Source organism: Lingula anatina, chromosome 5, assembly GCF_051362555.1.
Source record: "Lingula anatina isolate TDL-2025a chromosome 5, LinAna3.0, whole genome shotgun sequence".
Classification (NCBI taxonomy): Eukaryota; Metazoa; Brachiopoda; class Lingulata; order Lingulida; family Lingulidae; genus Lingula; species Lingula anatina.
In genome coordinates, this window is record NC_141771.1 from 334055 (window position 1) to 356614 (window position 22560).

Sequence of the window (22560 nt, forward strand, 5' to 3'; positions counted from 1 at the left end):
TGATACCAGTACATAATGTGAGACTTTCCTGACCCTGATGGAATATAATGCAGAAGCATCACACAACTATTAGACAAACTTGCCACAGACAGACACTTGTGCCATTGCGTTAGGTGAGACAAGTGCTGTGACGTGATGAGCAATCACTGCTGGATTGTGCTTGCGGAGCACATAAAGCGAGAAGAGTGTTATACGAGGGATGGCAATATGTAATATTATCACATAAATAAATAACTAAATAAATATATGAGTAACTAAATAAATAAATAAATTGATTAATAAAATAAACCTCAACTCCTTGAATATTTTAATGGCGTTTAAAAAACTTTTCATCATCCCCCTGGTAAGCACTATTTAACAAGCACATATACAACAAAGCAGCTATAATCAATCACGTTCAGTACAGTGGCGGATTTAGAGGGGGTTCAGGGGGCTCCTGACCCCCCTCCCCTTTGGTTTCCGAAAAAAAATAACAGTGATTCACACTAATATTCCCCTCTTGAAATTAGAGTTTTAACTAGCTGATTTATAGTTCTTAACCGTTCCAGATGGCACCGTTTGACCTTCAAAACACCAAAATATAATGGGGCCTTTCAGCGGGCCCCAAACCCCACCACAAGGGGCCTAGGGTCGGCTTCGAATCCGAGGCCTGTCATTCGTAAAAACACTGACCCCCTCTTCAAATCCTGGCTCTGCCCCTCTCTTATCCTGTCTTACTAACTGTATATCCCGTTCAGCAGCCAAATAGGTTTTTCTCAAAATTCGTATCGTTGCAATTGCTTTTACCCTTGGAAATAATTCTTAATTTTGTCCATGTTTTACACGTTTGAAAGTTTTGAAATGATCCCTTCTTATAAGGGCTTGCTTTAACCTAACCGTCTCGGTGAGGGGGCCGCCTTTGATCCCATTGTGCTCTTTAACGTCATAGGTGAACCCAAACTAAACCTCAGCACAAAACGAAGTCACAGGGAAAAAAATTATCTAGAAACGTTCCGTGTCGGTTTCTCAAGCAAGGCCTCGTGTTCATTGTGAACTTCAACGATGATGATAAGACAATGTTTAGGGACTGGGGTTGCGCTTGATAAAATACATCTGTACGGCACTCGGGTTATCTACTGTAATGCAAATGCAAACATGTACAACTAAACTGGCCCTCTGCGTGACAAGATAGAAAGTTTCCATTTGATGTAAGACCTACCAACGAACTTCTGCGGCTCCGTGGTACTTCCGCGGTTTTAAACGCAGCTATACCCTTGTACGCGGGTTCGAATGCTAGAGTGTTTAAATACTGCAGTATTTTTGCTAGATATGAAATCTGAAAATTGCATTTTATTACTATAAGAAGTAAAACGTATATTCAGTGGGCGGGTGGGTCAGGCACAGCGCTGTCGTTGGCGTGCGTGGAAGAAACGGACAGTCAGGAGTTCCTGCAATCGGGAAGTCACGAACTGATGTTATTGTGACATCAAAGAGATTATTAAAAGTTTGTAAAACACGATTTTAACCCTTATTTTCATTTATCAGTATGAAAAATAGGAAAACAAAATGATGAAAAATGATTTGGAAAAAAATATTCCGCTGATGAATTCAAGAAATTAACAAGGGGGAACTTTGTCATTGTTGTGTCTACCTATACTTAATAAGTCTCCTCGCAAACGACACATTTCATGCCTACATGTATGATCTTCTCCCACGCGTATATTCCTTCATGAAAATATTCCTTCCTAAAAAAATTCAAATAACGTCTGTTAAGATACTTCATGGTATATTACCACTTCATGGGATAAATGCTCTGATTTTACTGTCAAATCGACTTCATAGGATAAATTGCGACTTCATCTCCACATAAGATATTGCCTGCGACTTCATGGGATAATGGTGAAATAGTACCTGTTGTTGGCCCAACGCTATGAGAGAGAACGTTTTTGAAATATAATGTTTTTGTACTGTAAATATTATCCAAAATAGGTAAACTGTACGTTTTAATTCACTTGTAGACCCTATGACTGAATAGGGTTTCTTTAGTGGTATTGGATGCATGTTTTGAGTGACTGAATAGGGTTTCTTTAGTGGTATTGGATGCATGTTTTGAGTAATTTTAAAATACACAGGCGTATGTAGGTGAGGATTCAGTATTTCTAAAAATCAGTACATTATGGGACATTATGGTGAGCGTTGAAAAAAAGGGGGTCCAGACCCCCTGGGCCCTCCCTTCCCAGATCCGCTTGATGCATAAAACTAATGGATCAGGTAAACCAGGCTATGAAAACATAATTTACGCATAGGTTACTGGATTATAAGACTAATTTTTCCATGAGGAAAGACGCGCAAGTGTAATGATTTACGTCTGTCCCTTGGTTTCCGAGATGCTCTGTTCTGGTCCTACACCTGTGAATGTCCATCATGATGTGATCAATGGTGTCCCCGAAATGTGCCCTTGGCTGGCTCTCATTTGACCCGAAAGTATTATCTGCGGCACAGTCTGCATTTGGAAACCTGTTAATAAGGCGTTCGGAGGGGGGGGGGGGGGGGGGGGGGTAGGCCTACTCGTTGTTTAGCAGCCTAACTAACGTAGTTGATCTGCGAGATCAACAGGCTTGTAGATTGATATTTATTGAGAATTGTGGTTGATTGTTATTGTGGTTGATTGTAATTTTTACATCTAATTTCTGCTATCGGGGCCCCTGCTATCTACCTTTAGTAGTGGGACTTTGCAGTCCCTTTTTTTTGGGGGGGGGGGGGGGGGGGTATATGTTTTTTATATCGTTGTTACTGGTATCCTCTATCCATTAAAGTGAGGAACATGAGACGTTGGGGATATTTAAACTTGCCATTAGGGATGTGCACGTGTCCTTCGGATTTTTGGCGACTTTGGTGACCTAGGGGTGGTTGATTATTATCTTTAAATTGTATTTTCTGCTATATACCCATAGGTCTTTAGGTTGAGGAAACTAAAATGTCGGGGTGTGCATAGGCAGGGTTTTTTTTTGTGACCTGGGGTGTGGCTGTCCCTGGGGATGGTACACATATATATTACCGTAATTTATTTCATCTCCCCCTAGACCATTCGAATTAGGAACATGAGTCTTTGGTGAATGGGTGGGCTACATTAGTGTGACTTGGGGTGTGGCCGTCCCTAGGGGGTGGAGTGATTAGTGGTTTGTCAGGCAATGAAGCTGATTCCATAGATTGCACTTAAGATTCCTTGCAGAGTTGGACCGACCCAGCTAGTACTACATCCTATGTGTGAATCTGATGGCGGTTTTCGAGTTAGGAAGGAAGGGGAAATGTAGAGAAAGCAGCAGACAGTACTAAATAACAGGCCTTCAGTCGTATTCTTAAATATAGGTCAAGTTAATTAAAACCATTCAAGACCCCATACTCTCAGGAATCCTAGGGTCCAAGTCCCATTGTTCTTTAACATAAAACACACATGTTAATTACTGGGAAATAATTACTTGGGAAATAAACATTTTGTTTTGTGTTAAGACACAACAGCAGTCAAACGCTAGGATTCCTGATAGAGTGTGTGGGGCCTTGAATTAGTTTTTAATTGGATTCCCTGACCTATATTTATGCATATGGCTGGAAGTCCATTTAGTTCTGTATGTGCTTCTGCTGTTCTCTACATTTCTCAAGGACCCTTGCACATTCATTAAAATGACTGGTTCATCAATCTCCGTTTCATGTTCCTTAAATTTTAAGGGTATAGATGGCAGAAATAAAGTTGTGAAAAACAGAATCAACCACCCCCCGGGATAGCCACACCTGAAATATCATACTAACATTCCCGGAAACCTATGCATATCCTCAATGGTAAGCTTATCAGCCCGGAAGGTTTCATGTTCCTAACTGTAATGGCGTAAGGGTAGAAGCACGAATAACGATGTAAAATTTAAAATCAACCTCCCCAGGGACGGCCACACCCAATGTCACAAAAACCCAGAAGGACCCATACACATCCCCAAAGACAGATTTTTCAGACCCCATAGCCTTACGTTCCCAGCTTTATTGGTCTTAAGGATAGATATAGCAGGAATAACAATGTCAATTAGACTCACCCCCCCCCCCCAGCCCCCCCCCCCCCCAAAAAAAAAAAAAAATCCGAAGTGCCCTTCCACATTCAAAATAGTATGTAGCCACGTTTCATGTTCCTAGCATAAAATCCGATGTAAAAATTAGAATAGACCACCCCCAGGGTCGACCACACCCCAAGTCACAATTGAATTCCGAAGAGCCTTTGCAAATTCCTATAATGATAGGTTTATTAATCCCCGACGTACCTGTATCAAGTTCTTATCTATGATGGTTTAGGAAGTAACAATGTGAAATAGATTATGTATGTATAGAATGAATTGTCCACCACAGGGAAAGCTTGACCAATGTAAGCGTACCTAGCCGAGACAACCCCGTCCCCATTCCAATTTTACCTCTATAGAACTTCACACTAGCTATTTATTGACTATGAAAAAATTCTGGTTGCAAAATGCCTTCCGGTTGAAAAATTCGTTTTCACGATTTTCTTTGGTTGCAAAATGCGTTGCAGTTGCAAAATGCGGATCTACACCACTTTTATGAATCCCCAGTATTTCATTCTCCCCAACATCTATTTGGACAGTTGACCGTTTCAAATCATTCAGATTTCAGACTTTCCGACCTAAGCGTTTTCATTAAGTATATAGGCCAGGAGGTCAATCTTTTTAAACGACCGAGATATTTTCGAAACGTTTATGGTGCATATCAATAGAAAAGCCTATTTTTACAGCTTGTTATTGCAAGTCCTAACATTTATGTCATAGTTACAAAAGAGATACTTCTATAACACGAATAATGGAATAGACGGTTTGTTAAAGATATTAATGTACACCTAGTGTGGAGCAAAGCCTAGTAGAGTTCTCTACCTACAGTGGAAAGACATACATTCTTGCTACTGTGTACTAGCCACATCTATAAACCTGCGCCGTCAATCAAACCACACATGGTCAGTTTTATGCCCTAGTTTAAAGGCAGGCAATGTGTTTATTTATACACTTCGTTTGTCTTATACATCTAGTGCCTTAGACCCGCCATGATTTAACGTCCAAATATTGTTAGTTTTTAATCGTCCTGAAATCTGAAAAAATCTCAAAACTAAATGGGTAAAACAAAAAACTAGCTTTATGCTTTCCGTCACTGGACCGGAGCTCTTGAAATAAAGTACATTATTTATAGAAGTTAATTTCACGGGTATCTACGAGAACATCTGAAAATAACAGCTTCATTAAACTCCAACGAGATAAAATACGCACTATCATGAGTAATGTTACTCCCCCCCCACACACACACACCCCATTTCAAATACACGCGTCACGCTGGAAATCATGGTCTAGAATGAAACTTCATATCGACCTTTACGCCTAATTTCCACATCCAACCAGAACTGAAACATGTTTGGATACAATGTACCATGAAGTGGTAATATACTACGAAGTCTCCTAAGGGTCCTTATTTTTTAACCAATGAAGTCGCCTTCTATCATGAAGTAGTAATTCTTATCCTATGAAGTGGTAATATACCATGAAGTATCTTAACAAATGTCCGTGAGCGTGACAGGCTCAGATAACTGCTAGACATTTCCCTTGTCACTGCAAATGACATAGAGTTGCTAATCAGGACGACCTTGACCTCACGAGCCTGCAGATCATGTGACAGTGACTGTGTCAACTAGAGAAGTTATATATTAGGTCTGTAGAGAGGTGGGTGGTCACATTTTACCCGGGAACTACCAGTGACTGGTTAAGCCGCGCCGGAGAGACTTCCAACCTTCCAAAATGGTGAGTAAGAGTTCTGCCGCTAGAGAGAGATTCCTTCATGTTAAACTTGTTGTTTGTGCGGCACTTGATAAACGATCTTAATGAAAACTGCGTGATCATTCAATATTTAGAGTATTAATGGCACGGGGCACGAGAAGCTGTATTGTTTCTCGTTAAAGCGCTCAAAGTTCACCCAAGAGACATTCGTGTCGTTTATATGATATTTTCTTTTCTAATTTGATGATAAATTGGGCGTTTGATGTATTACAGCTATTACACTAAATGTTTTCTGGTAAATCGTATTAGTATGTAACTTTGCCAGTTAAAAAAAATAATAATTAAGATCCAGCGCTAAGGCACGGCTGCAAGACAAACTTACAGGTGACTCATAAACGTCATCTTTAGTGCGGTTTTGCAGCAAAGAAATCTTTATCAAGCCAGTCATCTGTAGTTGTAGTTCATTGTCATGTGGTATGTGTGGGACTTTGGCAACATTCCAGGGTTTGAGACAAGTTCCAAGATCTTGCTAAGCGTCTCTATAACAAGTTTCTCAGCTCAGATGTACCTGAGGGATGGCGAGTTTCTAGATGATATTTGCCTTCACTGGTTTAGTGGCCTTGTAAACGGTGGCATGCTCTGTTTGTTTTCGCTTCGCATGAAAATGGCATTTTTAAGCAGGGTTAGCAATTTTATTACTAATAACCTGACACAACTTGCCATTAGACAACATTAAAGACTGGCTTAATATATGATACCTTACACACAGGATCGACCCCCATGCACAGTTGCTTTAAGATTTGTTCATTTATTACTACAATTCCAGATTGTTGATTTACAATGGCGGGAAAATATTTAAAATCGCGAAATCCATCTAATTTATTCGTCATTGTCCATCCAATCAGGAGCATCATTTATTACTTCACCATGTACCTGTAAATGAACGTGAAATATTATATTAAGCCACCAGCGCGTTCATCCCTTGGAGTATTTTCGTTGTTGGCGATCCACTTAATGTGGGCGTTAGTCTCAGCATTATCTGAGTTCACATTGAATACCAACCCTATCTAGAACGCTGTGTACACACCTCCTCCACCAGGGAACGCCTTCCTGCTCTGGTCCATGAGGAGCTGCTGATAATTTACACACGACAAGGTGCTGATAATGTACACAGAACCAATAGAACTAATTATCTTTAATGCCTCCTTGTCAAACTTGTCCCCTAGCAAGGTATGATAAGCACCAGACTATCTTGGTTCGAGTCTTTACTTCTGCAAGGCTGATAAAAAAAAAAAAGAATATAAAAAAAAAATCAATAGAAATAAGAATGAAAAACGGTGAACCGGAATAAGATAACGTGGAACTGGATAAATAAACAAATAAATAAATAAATAAATGAATAAAAAAATAAATAAATAAGAACTCATTTTTGTTTCTTTCTATTTATTTATTTATTTTTGAAAGACCTGGCTCACACACCGTGGTGAACCCCGCTCCCCTGCATAACGACACGACTTAATGGAGATTTCATTCCAGTCACGTGTCACTCCCCATTTAACATCGTTTGTTTCTCTTTTAATTTCTTCTCTTATCGTAGACTTAATCTCATTCAAATACCAGTTGAATGAGCAACTGTAAGCATATCTTGACGGCTAAGATACGGTACGTGGTAAAAATAACTAATTTAAGTTCCGGTTACAAATTGCAAAGATACCTCTTGTCTTCATAGTCAACTGTTTCCTGCTCGTCACTTAAAGGGATAATAACTCTTCGTTTCGGCCAAAAAATGAATTCTCCTGGAGTAAAAAACAAATTTCCCATACTAACCAATGGTTAATGAATCAATTTTTACATTCAAAGTTAGTCCCTGGTTTTTTTCTAAAAAAGTTTTTTTGTTAAAATCTCTTAAGAGATTATAACAGAGTATAGCCATCAGTGGAGGTCACATGGTCTAAAAACAAGCTCAGATATCAGAATAATAGCTATAACTGCCGTTTTTGTGGTACAACAGAATATATTATATTGCTATGAGTTATTCACAATGTTTTTATTATGAAATATAGATCTCATACGAATAGTGATTATCCCTTTAATGTTTTACAACCGTGAAACTAACATTGTGAGCACCTATGACTGGGTTCCCATAGATAGATCGATCTAACAGGATCGATCTCCAAGGGATTATCCCTAAATTGCTTTCAGCTTAAGCGGCTTAGATATCTGGCACGCCTACTGAAGCTGCTAAACGATAGTTTTAAAATTGCCCCTACCAGCTTCAGTAGGCGTGACAGACATCTAAGCCGCATAAGTTGATTGCAATTTAGCAATAGAGAGATAGATAGGAGATATATCCATCCACTCAGTACGATAGGGTCTGGGAATGGTCCCTATAAGTAAGCGGCTTTACTAGTATATAACAAGTCTGTCTCAAAATAGCTAAGAAAGTTGAAAAATATATAATATTCATAATTAAATAATTCTATGAATGCTTGGATCAACCGCCAACCCTAAATGGAGACAGACATATCGGTCTGTGTTTGTAACTGATTACAACACATATCTGCTGTCCTTTAGGTGTACTACGTGATTCGTAACTGATTACAACACATTATGTCTGTTGTCATTTAGGTGTACTACGTGGTTCGTAACCGATTACGACACATTATGTCTGTTGTCCTTCAGGTGCATTACGTGATTCGTAACTGATTACAACACATTATGTCTGTTGTCATTTAGGTGTACTACGTGGTTCGTAACCGATTACGACACATTATGTCTGTTGTCCTTCAGGTGCATTACGTGATTCGTAACTGATTAAAATACATGTCTGTTGTCCTTCAGGTGCATTACGTGATTCGTAACTGATTACAACACATTATGTCTGTTGTCCTTTAGGTGCATTACGTGATTCGTAACTGATTACAACACATTATGTCTGTTGTCATTTAGGTGCATTACGTGATTCGTAACTGATTACAACACATTATGTCTGTTGTCCTTCAGGTGCATTACGTGATTCGTAACTGATTACAACACATTATGTCTGTTGTCCTTTAGGTGCATTACGTGATTCGTAACTGATTACAACACATTATGTCTGTTGTCCTTTAGGTGCATTACGTGATTCGTAACTGATTACAACACATTATGTCTGTTGTCATTTAGGTGTACTACGTGGTTCGTAACCGATTACAACACATTATGTCTGTTGTCCTTCAGGTGCATTACGTGATTCGTAACTGATTACAACACATTATGTCTGTTGTCCTTCAGGTGCATTACGTGATTCGTAACTGATTACAACACATTATGTCTGTTGTCCTTCAGGTGTATTACGTGATTCGTAACTTATTATAGCACATTTTATCTGCTGTCCTTTAGGTGTACTACGTAATTCGTAACAAGCAGACTGGTCTTGTCATGGACATCAAGGGATGCTGTGGCGACGATGGCGCCACCATCTGTATGTGGGAGTATTCTGGCGGCGACCACCAGCTCTGGTCGTACGAGGACGGTGTGCTCAGGAGCAAACTCAACGGTAGGGGGCGCTCAGAAAACTAGATAATTCTTATGTAAAAATAGTTTCATTGGATCTCAGTTTTGATAGTCAAGACAGTTTTCATTTATGATAGATCCAAATATCTTTCTTGACTACATAATTCTTATGTCGATTGCTTTTTTCCAGTAAAAATTGAAATGGTTCCAAGGCTCTTACGAGAAATTGTCAAATTACTTAAAACACGCGACTTGGTTGGCAAATATTTTGTTAAGTAAAGACTAAATTTATTTTAGAGAAAAAAATGTCCAAGGGCAATTTGCCTACATTTTCCGTTTAAACTAAACTGGAATCTTTTCCATAATTTGTTGATGTTAACTCTTCAAAAAATTACTTCCCATTTTAAATAGTTAAAACAATATCGCAGAGATTTCACAAAAAGTACCAATTTTTTCTATTTCTCTACTTAAGGCAAGGTTCTGGACCTGAAGGACTGCAACGCCAGCCCCGGTAATGACGTATGTATGTGGAGCCACAATGGCGGCCCAAACCAACGCTGGGTGCTCTGTGAGGACAACACCATCTGTAGTGAGATGGGGGGAGACCTTGCTCTCGACGTCATGAACCACTCCACAGACGCTGGCGCTGATGTTAAGATCTGGAACAGACACGGACAGGGCAACCAGCAGTTTGTCTTGGAGGTCGCCCCGGGCAAGTAGAGCTACAGGCGACTGGAAAGTCGTTAGGTAGCTCGAGAAGTACGGCCAGATGATCAAAAGGACGATCAATAACTTTACGTAGGCAGCTTGCGTTGCGTTCGCAGAAGGAACTGTAGTTAAAGAAAGTTATTTACGGCAATATCAGCTAATTGTTACTACTAGGAGTACTCGGCTGAATGCTTTAATAAAGATATTGTGGTTGTACTCATTTCTTTACTTTTTACTCAACTTTAAGTCCAACTAAGTCAGGAGAAGCCAAGCCGGCAGACATCAGCGTGTCTGTGATCAATCCCAACCCGCCAACTTTGGTATTTATAGTCCGGAACAAACAAAATGAAATTAACTCAGCGATAGAGATAGCGTTCCATTCTCACTCTAACGTCCGCCGTGTAAATCACGAGTGAAGTCCTGATATCAAGGGAAGGTGGGTGTCAGGATAAACAGTTCATTGTGTCTCCCCTCCTATCAGCCTGATACTCCATTACAGTATTGATACAGCGATTACGGTGCCCTTGTGTTAGCTGTAAATCAAGGACGCTGTGATTAAGGTCTGAGTCACCTGGTTTGGAATGATATAAGGATGATGTGAACGCGGGAAATGACACCCACCTTCTGCCCTCTACCAGAGCCATAGATTGACTATTCACAGGATATTCACAGATATGTCTTTAGATAAACAGACAGTTATTTTACTATGCCCGTTTCACTTTTTTCCTATAATACCTATGATACCACCTGCCTGGTTAGTAACGTACTACCGGAGACCCTCATGATTAGCCCCACCCTTTACTAGGTGGCGGGTAGAAATTGCCAGTAAAGTTCACTGACACGAAGCATTAATTCCATATAGATGTCTGGGACGGGCTGGGGGAGATGGGATGGGGGTGGGATGGGGGAGAGCACAGACTTGTTTCTTCCCATTTGTTTCACGAGTCTTCGGTCTATTTGAAAAAAGACATCTTCCACCAAAAGGCAGGTCTGGTTCACACTATTTTCCCAAAATGACACAAGGGCCACGAAACCTCTGTTCACGTGGTGCCTTATAGGGGGGGGTCTTGTTTTCGTGATGCAGAACCCTTCAATCTGCCCCCCCCCAGGCTTGTCGATTTGACAACGATATCTGCTCAGGTTTGGGCGTTTACACCGTTGATAACACTAGAGAATCACTAGATTAAATTCCATTTACAACCCAGCAAACTACTACGATGTCAATACGTATAAATCATCAGATAAAAGGTTTGACCAGTGTCATGGTTTTACTGCCCAGAGGCACGTAGGCAACTAAGACAAAAAGCCAACGATGATAGGAATAGAATTATACTGTTTAATGGAATATCTTCATTCCTGTCAGCGTACAACATTATTCATATTCCACCGATTACACGTTAGAGATGGTATCAATTTTATAAATACTGAAAAAGGCTCAAATTACAATTGTAAATCATATCAATATTTTACACGATTTATATGAAAAACAAAACTGTACAAGAGTATTTACTTGTGGCGGTATTGCTACTGGTATTCACAGACTAGATTTTCTATTCTATACTTAAGAGTTCTATGTTCATCTTATCGTCACGTGATATGCCCCGCTGTGACGTCACTGCGGCAGACGACATGTCTGTGTAAAGGCGGGATGGCGATAAAATATCTATGCAAATCTAAAACTAAGTTTACAAAAGTAATGAATCACAGCTCAAAAACCACTGTTGAACACGGAACAAAATTATCAAGACATTTTATCCACTACCGGCCATAGAATTCTACAGTGCCGACTTGATGCCTCAAATCAAATTCTTGATCGTTTGCTACTTTACAAACTTTACATCACAAAATATGTTTCATTAAATAACATCATCAAACCTAATAGCCTTCCTTGTCCTGATATTCTTTAACAGAACAGCTACTTGGCAAGTTGCTTTGAATTAACTAATTGTAAATTAAAACTGTGCTAGGACTAGAATTGCTAAAACAATATTAATTCATTTTCTTCACAATAACAGCCAGCCTGGTCTACTCCTGGCATTGACTCGTATAAATATCTAGATTAGTATTTTAAAAATATGAAATCAACTGCTTTGGCAAGAAGAGCTGTAAACTGACTACATATAAATAAATGAAAAACTTCAATATAAAATGACCACTGTCATCCTGCTATTGCAAGGCATACTAGAGCAACTGACTTTGTACACAAATTCACTGTATCACGGTAGGCCTACTGTAAGGTGTGGTTGTATCTGGTTGTGTTAGGTGTGATTGCGCTGGGTATAATTTGGCTGTGTTGACATCCCAACAAATGTACCGACAGTTGGCCGAGTTCATAGAATGTGTTTGCTGGGAGTCTTTCACTTTCTATTAAATTATACAAAACTGTAATAAATGCACTGTTCACTACCGCGTCCATTGAGCCTGCTAATTCTACATCTACGCACTACATATACATATCAAGTTCATTATGCACATTTGTATTAAAACTTACACTGTATTTTCATTTAAAAACATGTTATATCTTAGACTCCACGGGCGCTGTGGCCACTGTATTATGATGCTGTCTGTAGCGTTTTTGTTCTCGTCTAGCGATGTCCGTTTGAAGAGGTCGTTCCCCTCCCCTCTCCCCCGTACTAAGGTTGATATCAACAAGCGCCTTGGCTAGCCCAGCAGTCAAGTCAGTAGCACTAGTGCGAAGTCGCTCACGTGCCAGCCATGTCTGTAAATTCCTGTCGTCCTCTTCGCCCGTGTCTCGGTCACGTGGTTGGAGACGTTCCCATGCTGACTGTTTCGAGGGTTCTGATTGGCCCAGTGACGTCACAATGGCCCTGAAGTGATCGACATCCTTGACTCCTCCCACTGTGTGCCGCCGACGTAACTTTTTATCCACACCTGTCCGCCGTTTCACTTTCGGGCCTTCCTCCGAGACCTCGCTTTTTGGCGACTGTTCCGTCCTCTCCGGCGAGCTCACCTTTTCCGCGGAGTGAGCGTCTATCTCCAGGTGATCCAGAGAGCCCGCCTTGCGCAGCCTGCCCTGGACAGTGTCGCGGCCACCCTGGGCCGCCTGTTGGCTGAGATTGGACCCCGTCTTCTCAAACTTTGTCATTGGCATCACCTGGTGACTGGGCGGTATTGTTTGAGTGTTGTTACCCTCAGGCGCGCCTCCAGAACTAACTGCAGTGTTCTCTGTCCTGTCACTTGTAGGCGGTGGATTTCTCTCAAAACGCGACGCTATGCCTATTTTAGTTTCAGTCTTTTCTGGTCTTTTATTATCTAATCTACCAGAACTTTTGTCTCTTATATTTTCTTGCACATTAACTCTATTACTATCATGTATACTGGATGGTAGCCTGGTGTATTCACTGCTCCCAGGCACCAAGAGAGCCTTCAGTCTGTCTTCAAGGGGGGCCGAGCTATCTCCCTCCTCTGACGCGCTGGAGACAGAATGCCTGACATCATGGCGGTCGTAGTAGTCCCGTAAGGAGTCTAAAGAGCCACGTCTGTGCTGGGCTCTTGAGTGGTCCACTGTGTTCAGATCGTGAGGGTACGGTTCCAGTTCCCGACTCCTCCTTTTCCGAGTGTACCCGTCGTGAGGCGGCGGTTTGTGCCGAGGTTCATTCTCCACCGACGCTCGACGTAATGTTATTGTGCGTGAGGACGCGTGCTGTGGCTGAGCCGGGTGCTGAGACAGATGGATACGCGCGATGCCGGAGCCCAGGTCGGTGGTATGAGAGCGCCGTAAGTGTCCCGGGTGGGCAGAACGGCTCACTGTCACGGCGTACACTTTCGAACCTCCAAAGGCAGGACGACCGTCAGACTGGACAGTTGGCATGTTAGATCGTAAAGGTCTGGAATGCTCTGGATCTACAAGACTTAATTTGGCGTCAGCGTGTAAACTTGTCGGCGAGGTGTTACTAGAGTAGTCGGATGTTTGGTGTGGAGGCGGGGCGCGCTGATTTTCAAAGGCTGTATACGTAGCAGATGATGTTGTAGAATAATCTGACGTGATAGAGGTGGTGTCCGCCTTATTGCTGAGATCTGCCAGTTTATTGCTGTAGTCTGAGATCTTGTTAGTGATATCTCCCGGCTGAGCGTGTTTCAGCAAGTCCTCCAAACTACTGTCCTTGCTCTCCTCGTCCAACTCTCGCTGTGTCTTCTGTAACTCCACCTCTATCCGCTGTCTCTCCAGCTCCCGTTTTTCCTTCTCTCTCTGTCTCTCCTCCTCTTTCTGTCTCATGGCTCTCGCCTCAAACTCCAGCCGCCGTTTTCTCTCCTCGTGGCTAACACTGGGCTTCTTATACCCGTGAGTTATCTCGACCTCGTCGTGATCCAGGCGGGAGTCTAATAGCGACTCCTCAGACCGAGGCCGCGTGATGGAGGGTCTATTGTGAGTATAAATGGTGTTAAAAGTTCGCTGGAATGCCTGTTTCTCCGTCACTTGTTGTCTTTGTAGGTCAAGGTCATCAGAGTACGATGACACAGGAGCTATTTTCTGCGCCTGTCGTGAGGAGCCAGAGTCTATTCTCTGTTGTTCCTGTGAGGAGACACTGGTCACAGTGGTGGTGGTAGTGGGCGGGGGCTGGTGGCTGTCCAGAGAAGACTGTCCCCTGCTGCCCACTGAGGACAGACTGACCTCTGTAGAGCACCTGCCCAGCAAGTTCACCTCAGATGTTTTCTGGTCCAGTCCTCGATCCTCAGACTTACTCCTAGAATCCACATAATCCGTTTTTGTTGAGAACACACTGTCTTTCTGACCTCCTGACTCAACCCTCTCTGTGGGCTGCCCCTGCATTTTCAGTTGCCTGGCAACAACTGCTTCATCAATGTTTCTTTCATTGAAGCCACATTCACTGCCGATGTCTGAGCTGTCACTGCTGGATTTCTTGTCCTTTCTTTTCACCCGTTTATTGGCTGCTTGGATGATGTTAGACACCAGATCCTTGGCGCTGATCTCACGTCCATCTGTAATGAAAACATACAGATTTAGTAGTGTTACTCTCATCTCAGTGTCATAATAAAAGGAATCCATCTACTCAGTAACCAACGGATAGTGCAGATGGCAAAGTATTACAATGTATAAACTTATTATCAGAATACAGAAAAGGGAAACATTCACTTTTTTTGGCAGATTCAAAACTTGACTTAATACAGATGATGAAATCATTTAATCAACTTTCAAGAGGAGAGGCATGACAAGAAATAAACTTTCTAAACTCATAAATTTATAAGACATGTTCAACAATCTCAAAACCATCACTTCAATTCAACCATCAACAACAATCAATGAACTAATGCCCAATGCTTCTCCAAGTTGCTGCCAGTGACATGGAAGTCTCAGTGGATCTGTTTATCAACTCCCCACCTCCTTACTGTCCACATCAAACCACACCACACATATCTCCAAGTCAAATACTGTATTCTGTGTATTCAAACCAAAACAATGTGGAGTGACTAATATATGTAGCACGTTTCCCCCATGATGATGCAAAATTCCATCACAAACCTTTTTCAGTTGATTTGTTTGTATTTACTTCGTTTCCAAACATCAACCGTACAAACCAGGTCATCCTTGTTTGCCAACCAAGAAGATGAATTTAGGTTGAAACATCTTTATTTCACATACAGCTCAATTTATTTGATCTGTTGAGACCCCTGCAAAAATGTGTCTCATTTAACATTCACTTACGGTTCTCAGTCTATTCTAAAACATTTGGGGTATTATGATTATTATTATTATTATTATTTTTTTTTTTTGCAGTTCTAATGTTGTCCTGTAATGAATGTAACAGTTTAAGAACTGTTTTTGGGAAGTCCTTCAGAATGTCCTAAAACAGATTAAGAACATTTTTCATTAAAAGAGGAAAACATTATGTTCTAGGACAGATTGACAACCGTAAGTGAACCTTAAATAAGACAAATTTTTGCAGGGGGAGCGAAATGTCCAAACTTTACATAGCACTTTCTGGGTGGGCAGGCAGGTTGGACCAGGGTTTAACACTCAGCAATAATGGAACTGCTAAACTTCAGTGCACTTCAAAAATTAATGGTGTCCCTGTCATCATCTGTGTGTCTTAACCAATGCAGGCCAGTGATCAGTGCTGGATGACCAATGGTCGTTACCCAATGACCAGCACTGCTGTTTTATGATACTGGTCAAAGGCACAGTTTAAAAAGCAATGTTGTATTATATACCCCCCCTCCCAATATCTTGATACTGTCATATACAAGGGTACAAAATAATGTAAATATTTGAATAGTTTTTATGTCTGATAAAATTAATAAATAGTGTTATAAATATTTGCTAGGGAAGCTGGGTTAAGACTACAATATAATCACAGAATGAACTGAAATAGAAATAATAAAATTAATGTAACAAACTACAACTGAACAGCAGCACACACCCCAAACCAACAGCAAGCCTGTCTAACATAGGACAGCAAGCCTGTCTAACATAGGACTGGTGGAAAGTTACTCAACATCATGCTGATCTTGGTGGGTCAACACTGGGCAAGATGCCAGCTTCATTTTTATAACAAGATATGTATAATCATTGGAAGCCAAAGTGGTGATTTCAAAACATTTTGTAAACACTGACATCATTATAAATTGAATAACTTTCTTTTTCTGACAGGAGAGAGCCCTGCTTCTTTGGGAGAAAAAACATCAAACTTGATAAATCTCTCTCTCTCTTACACACACAGACACAAACGCGCGCACGCACACACACACACTTGTCCTACCATTTTCTCCATGTTAACTATGCCTCCCTCTCCCCATCTCTCTATATACACACACCACTTGCTACCAGTATCTCTCCACACATATCATTACTACCTGTCTCTGGGTATCCTGGTGTCATGCTATGATAATACAAACAACAGCTCTCAGTACATTAACTGGTATACACTTGACATGCTTCAAAGCCCAGTAAAGCATTTAAAACTCTTCTCATTCTTAATCTTATGATAACAGCTGAACTAAGTTTGGTTTTAGTTGATAGCTTGGGTTGTGAGGTGGTCACATGAATAAGATCCCCTCCAGGGGTGGACAGAAGCTGTCTTCTGGGTCTTTAAAAAGATCGTCAGAAATGTTCAAATTTACATTGACAGACATCTAATTTTTCTGTTGGAAGACAGTTGAAAATGGAGGATGGATCAACAAAGATAATTTGGAAGACTGTTAGAAAATATCTCTAGATCTGCCCCTCCTCTCTTCCCCCCTGTTGTCCAAAAAGACTTTCCCATTTTTGACTTACCATAAAATCTATGAACTTTCTAAACTAACATATTCACACAAAATGAGATATTTTCCTTGACAGACAAACAAAACCTACATCTGACTGGTTGGGAATAGGAGAAAACAACAGGAGCCAATCCAGGGCTCTAAACTGGAGAGCCAAAACTTTCATACTTTCTATTCTTATTGGCCAGTAATGAGGACAAAAAAATCCACTCAGGTAAGAAACTCAGATTTCCTTTCTTGATTCATGTAAAAAAGCATGCACCCCCCCCCCCCCCCCACCCCACAACAGTAACAGAGCACAATGCAGCCCCCCTCATACTGTTCACAAGGCAGTAGATGACCCTGATGCAGGTTATATAACAGCAGTTCTCTCTGTGCCCCAAGAATGTCACCAATGCCATGATGCAGTATATAAACCAAGGCACAACTCTCTCTGTGACTGCTCCAAGATAGAAAAGAACCCAGTGCCATAATGCAGTGTATGTAACAGGTACTGGATTCCTGTCTCTGTGAATGCCCTGGTAGTATAACATACCCAGTGTCAGCAGCCAAACATCCAGGCTCTCTTTATGATAACATCATCATGCCATAAGACATTTACAGAAGATTAGAAAACATTTTTATTTCTAGTACCAGACTCTTTAGCTGCATTCTCACCAGGACTAAATTAGACCATGAAAGAGTTACAGAAAACATCAGAAAACCAAACTGTGCCATTTGGAATCCATGATATAACAGAACCAATAGCAAAGCTTTCTCAGGAACCTTCTGGTCCAATATTGTCCTGATATACAAATACAGATTTGGCTTAATTTTTTCAGTTTCTCTGCTGACACTGGTTAGGACAGCATGCCAGGCACCAAGGACAGAGAGAGATATATCACAGTGCAGTATGGTACCATGCCAGGCACCAAGGACAGAGAGATATATCTCAGTGCAGTATGGTACCATGCCAGGCACCAAGGACAGAGAGAGATATATCTCAGTGCAGTATGGTACCATGCCAGGCACCAAGGACAGAGAGAGATATATCTCAGTGGAGTATGGTACCATGCCAGGCACCAAGGACAGAGAGATATATCTCAGTGCAGTATGGTACCATGCCAGGACAAATATCAAACTGGGAAATTCTCCACACCTAGCATGCTCTGAGCAAGCCAGTACTGTACCTAGTAGTCGGAGATTGAAGGATGGAAGGTGGCGCGACGGAGGTTTGCTCTCCGGCTGTGGAAGAACTGAAAGAGATAAGGGGGAAAGGCGGCACTTGACCACTGCTTGGAGGGTGTGGGTGGGTCATCGTCCTCATCTAGGTCACTACTGTCCAAACTGACCAATGTCCAGCCTACTGAGTGGAGAATAACATGGAGACAACACTGACCACTACGGCATGGGAATTTATAAAACAAACACCACTACCCAACTCTAGTGATAGGTTTATAATCATCATGGTATACTTAGACCCCTTCCCTCAGCTTTTAATTCTACCTCAAGTCCCTTAGATAGGAGAAATAATTAACCCTTCCTCTATCCCGTGTTTTCAATTTCATCCAAAATATTAAAAATGCATCTCAATTTGTTCAATTCTTTATCTTGGCTGCAATATGACAAAGTAGAATAAAAATTTTACTAAAAATTATTCACAGCTTTGCTTGTGAATTTGTAAAATTTTGATTTCTTTCCAATCTAGAGAAACTGAAAACAAATTTACTCTTTTCCCCTTTCTACATTTTAACGGTACACCTGGGGATGCCGGATATTCCATCAGGTTTCTGCGCTATTCTCAGACTAAGTTATCAGGAGTATGTTGGTCAGTACATGCTAAGCTGTTGTAAGATGTCACTTATGCACAATGAAGCTACGTCAAAGCTACTGCTCCACTTCTACAAATTAGATACAAATAATATATTTTTCTGCCACATCTAGTTCTATTAAAGCTATGTAGTCTAGCTAAATAACTAAATAACTAAATGAGATAATCCTCCGATTAGAACAACAGGGCAATAGATCAGAGTTGAGGCATATTTCCAGGCTTTATAAATGGATTAGGCATTTTCTAACATGTGCCTCAGATTTATGAGCACAAATGCCCGTATAAGTGACTCCAGCCACAAATTAATTACCCCAACATAGAATTACTTGCCACAAGCACAGCGTTTCATTTCACAAACAGTTTATCTGCTTGTCTACCCATCAGGTATGTTCTGTATGAGCCAGAAATTGTTGAAAACACACTGCTGCAGTAAGAAAAACAGCCCTAGTGGGCCTACATGTATGTATACTGCCAGAAACCTGGATGGAAGCAGACCAAATAGTGTGTGCTTTGAAACACTAAGCTTGCGGCAAGTAATACTACCTCGGAGTAATTAATTTATGGATGGAGTTGTTAACTTGTGTGTCTGTGCTCTAAAATCTAAGGTGCATGTTAGCAATTATCATCTATGAGGCCTGATTTTGTATGTGTTGAATTTTAAGGAAAGCATTTGAAAATTAAATTAAGGCAGTGACACCACAAATTTGTCCTCTGGCAGTAACAAAACTTTGACCAACACCAAGGCAGGATTGCCAACTTTAAGGACTATATTGCTGGTGATTTTGCTTTTATCCAGAAAATAAAATGATTCTATTAGATCCGAGAAATTCAGTAACTTCAGTTTTTTCCAAGATCTAGCATTTTTTAGGAAAATAAAGGTATTACTGTAAATATTATTTGCTTTATTTCTGCAGTATGTTACCAAGCAAACCAGTCTGGCTGACATCAATATTTACAAACCCACTGCTGTCAAGTGGCAGTGTCTGTTCTAATGCCCTGTTGTCCACATATTATGAAGGATTTAAGTAGCTTTAGTATTATTATGTTTTACCAGAACTTTACCATCAAGGACACCTGCTCCTGGGATAATTCAGTAGGTTTGTGCATCAGCCATGTATTAACTTGGGTAAGCAATATGCCTGAGAATTTCTGTTTTATTACAGGCACACTTTTCATATTGTCAAACAAGCAGTTAAGTACTGATTTTATTTTTGCCACTCTTTTCATTTCTGAATTCAGTGAATCCAACTTTTTCAGTACAGCACTATCTCCCCAGAGAACCCTCACTCAGCTTCTGAAATCCCTATAGCAACTTGTGGTAACCCCAGAATGACCTCTGATGACCTTTCAAGGTCATGACCCCTAGGCTCCACCCACCTGTCTCCTCAGACCTGGCTATCTTGGTCAGCAGCGTGTTCATACTAGTCACAGGGTTGGCGTCCACTGGTTCCTCGTCTAGCGGGACATGCGTGTCCTCTTCCCAGTCACTAAACATCCACTGGTTCTGGAACAAAAAATGTTCTTCTCTTTAAGAATACAACAACTGTGGCTACACATTTACACTATAATTTACTGTGATCCATTGGTTCTGGAACAGTGCAGAGCTCCTTTTTAAGAATACAATAGTTGTGGACAATAGTTGTGGCTACACATCTACACCACGGCATGAACTCACACACAGCTTTTTTTTTTTTGCCTTTTTCACACTCTGTTGACTCCAAATATCAAAATTATTTAGAACCTCTGCATTGGCTACTTGTCAAAAATTTATCTGCTAACATAGGTAAATAATTCAATCTTGCATCCTTATCTGCTGCAATATATTTACTATACTTACATGTTGTATGATAGTTTCCACAATACGACACTGGTCAGACATATCAGTCACCAGACTGTACATGCTCTCGTCTGTTGTCCTCACTAAAGTTGGACCAAACACTATGGCTAGATTCCTGGCATCCATCTGCAACAGGAAAAACATATATACCTTGTGTGTCATTTCCATTTCTCTGAATTTTAAATGAATAAATAAATAAACAAATAAATCCTGAAAATGCTAGTGACACAGGCACACAGCTCTAAATGAATTGTCATAGGAAACATTACTTGGCTGTCACCTCTAGCACAATGCTCAACTGTCACAACTAACACAATATAGTGACAGATTGCCCCCTGATTTCATCACCTTATTAACATGTCCATAAGACGCCACTTTCTTCAGGTGCTGAGCCAGGTAGTTGAAGGTCTCAAAGTGGTGTTCAGGGAGATCATGCAGCAGTTTCTTTAAGATCAACATTCTCTTCTCTGGGTTCTCCAGACGGTTGGCATCAATGAAGGCTTGGTACAGCTCTGTCAATGAACAAACAGATGACCTTATTATCACAACTAGCACATTTTGATCATTTACGTATTCACAACATATACCTGTACGTAATAACAATATGACTGAGAACCAATTTACACCAAAGAAATGCAACAGATAAGAAAGGTGTTAGCAACTTGTCACGCTGTGGACAGCTAAAATTGCCAGCTGGCTGTATTGATGCATCACTATGTACTACTACTGGATGATAAATGATCAGTGCTCTACTCGTAACTGTGTGCTCTGTTTGCAGGTATTTTCTGATATTAATGCTGCTTACCATCCGTTACTAAGGATTCTGGAAGTTTTCGGAAGAAGGACTTCAGAAGACTGCCCACTACATTCACATCCAGCCATTTCTCATTATCTGGGTTAGGTGATCCCTGGAATACAAATATCCAACAAACATTATTATCAACACTTAATAAGAGGTAACTGTGGTATTGAGGAATACCAATCATCCTTTACATCCTAATTAATAATCCAAAAAACCTCACAGGTAATATTATTCAGGTATTATTAATCAAATCATTAAAAATTACCTCAAATACAGAGAAAAAAAAAAGATTTGGGAACTATAGACATTCTTAACTTCTGTTAGTTCATTGACATCACAATGACATTATAACCTTCAACTAGTGTGTATAAAAAGAAAACTACCAAAGTGGTGAAACTCTATAACAAATTCTCCTGTACCTTGTTGAGCTCCTCTTGTAGTGTTGCCACGGCAGCAGTGTTGCCAGGCACCCTGTAAATGCCTACAAACTCCAGTCCCCTGGCCTCTACTATACTGGTACAGATCTCTATCACCATAGGCAGGTACTGGAATACAACATGTCATTGAATGTAAGAGAGAGAGAGAAGATGGACGGAGAGAGAGAGAGAGAGAGAGAGAGAGAGAGAGAGAGAGAGAGAGAGAGAGAGAGAGAGAGAGAGAGGATGGACGGAGAGAGAGAGAGAGAGAGGGAGGATGGATGGAGAGATGGTGGGAGAGAGAGAGAGAGAGAGAGAGAGAAAGAGAGTGACAATACTTAGCACTAAATTCTTAGCAATTAAGCGATACCAAGCAATGAACATGTCTACCTTCTACTATCCTAAATTAGATTTTTTTTCTTTACAAACTGAGATGACAAAACTTTAGTACACATTCACAA

The 22560-nt window shown here is 40.8% G+C and overlaps 2 protein-coding genes across 14 annotated transcripts in view; one reads left to right on the forward strand and one right to left on the reverse strand.

Annotated features, from left to right (window-relative positions):
- The first annotated feature begins 5629 nt into the window (after positions 1-5629).
- On the forward strand, positions 5630-10208 carry LOC106159757 (uncharacterized). The gene is made up of 3 exons (XM_013536162.2): positions 5630-5813; positions 9171-9327; positions 9757-10208. The coding sequence occupies exons 1-3, from the start codon at positions 5811-5813 to the stop codon at positions 10002-10004; spliced, it is 408 nt and encodes a 135-aa protein (XP_013391616.1). The 5' UTR covers positions 5630-5810; the 3' UTR covers positions 10005-10208.
- A 1106-nt stretch (positions 10209-11314) lies between these two features.
- Positions 11315-22560, reverse strand: part of LOC106159807 (rho GTPase-activating protein 21) — a 95262-nt gene continuing 84016 nt past the window's right edge. For 11 of the 13 annotated variants that reach the window (XM_087013398.1, XM_087013396.1, XM_087013395.1 and 8 more), the window contains 7 exons: positions 22103-22228; positions 21687-21789; positions 21230-21393; positions 20882-21007; positions 20422-20548; positions 18404-18469; positions 11315-14954 (listed from right to left, as the gene is read on the reverse strand). In XM_087013398.1, coding sequence (XP_086869524.1) covers positions 12508-14954; positions 18404-18469; positions 20422-20548; positions 20882-21007; positions 21230-21393; positions 21687-21789; positions 22103-22228 — 3159 coding nt within the window. In that variant the 3' untranslated portion in view covers positions 11315-12507. Of the gene's footprint in view, positions 14955-18403; positions 18577-20421; positions 20549-20881; positions 21008-21229; positions 21394-21686; positions 21790-22102; positions 22229-22560 lie in introns of all 13 variants that reach the window. The other 2 variants (XM_087013406.1, XM_087013397.1) reach the window with 2 other exon arrangements.

Bases quoted from the DNA above. Each gene is read 5' to 3' on its own strand.
- LOC106159757 (XM_013536162.2), top strand. The intron at 9,328-9,756 runs GTAGGGGGCGCT...TCTCTACTTAAG, and splicing joins GCTCAGGAGCAAACTCAACG to GCAAGGTTCTGGACCTGAAG.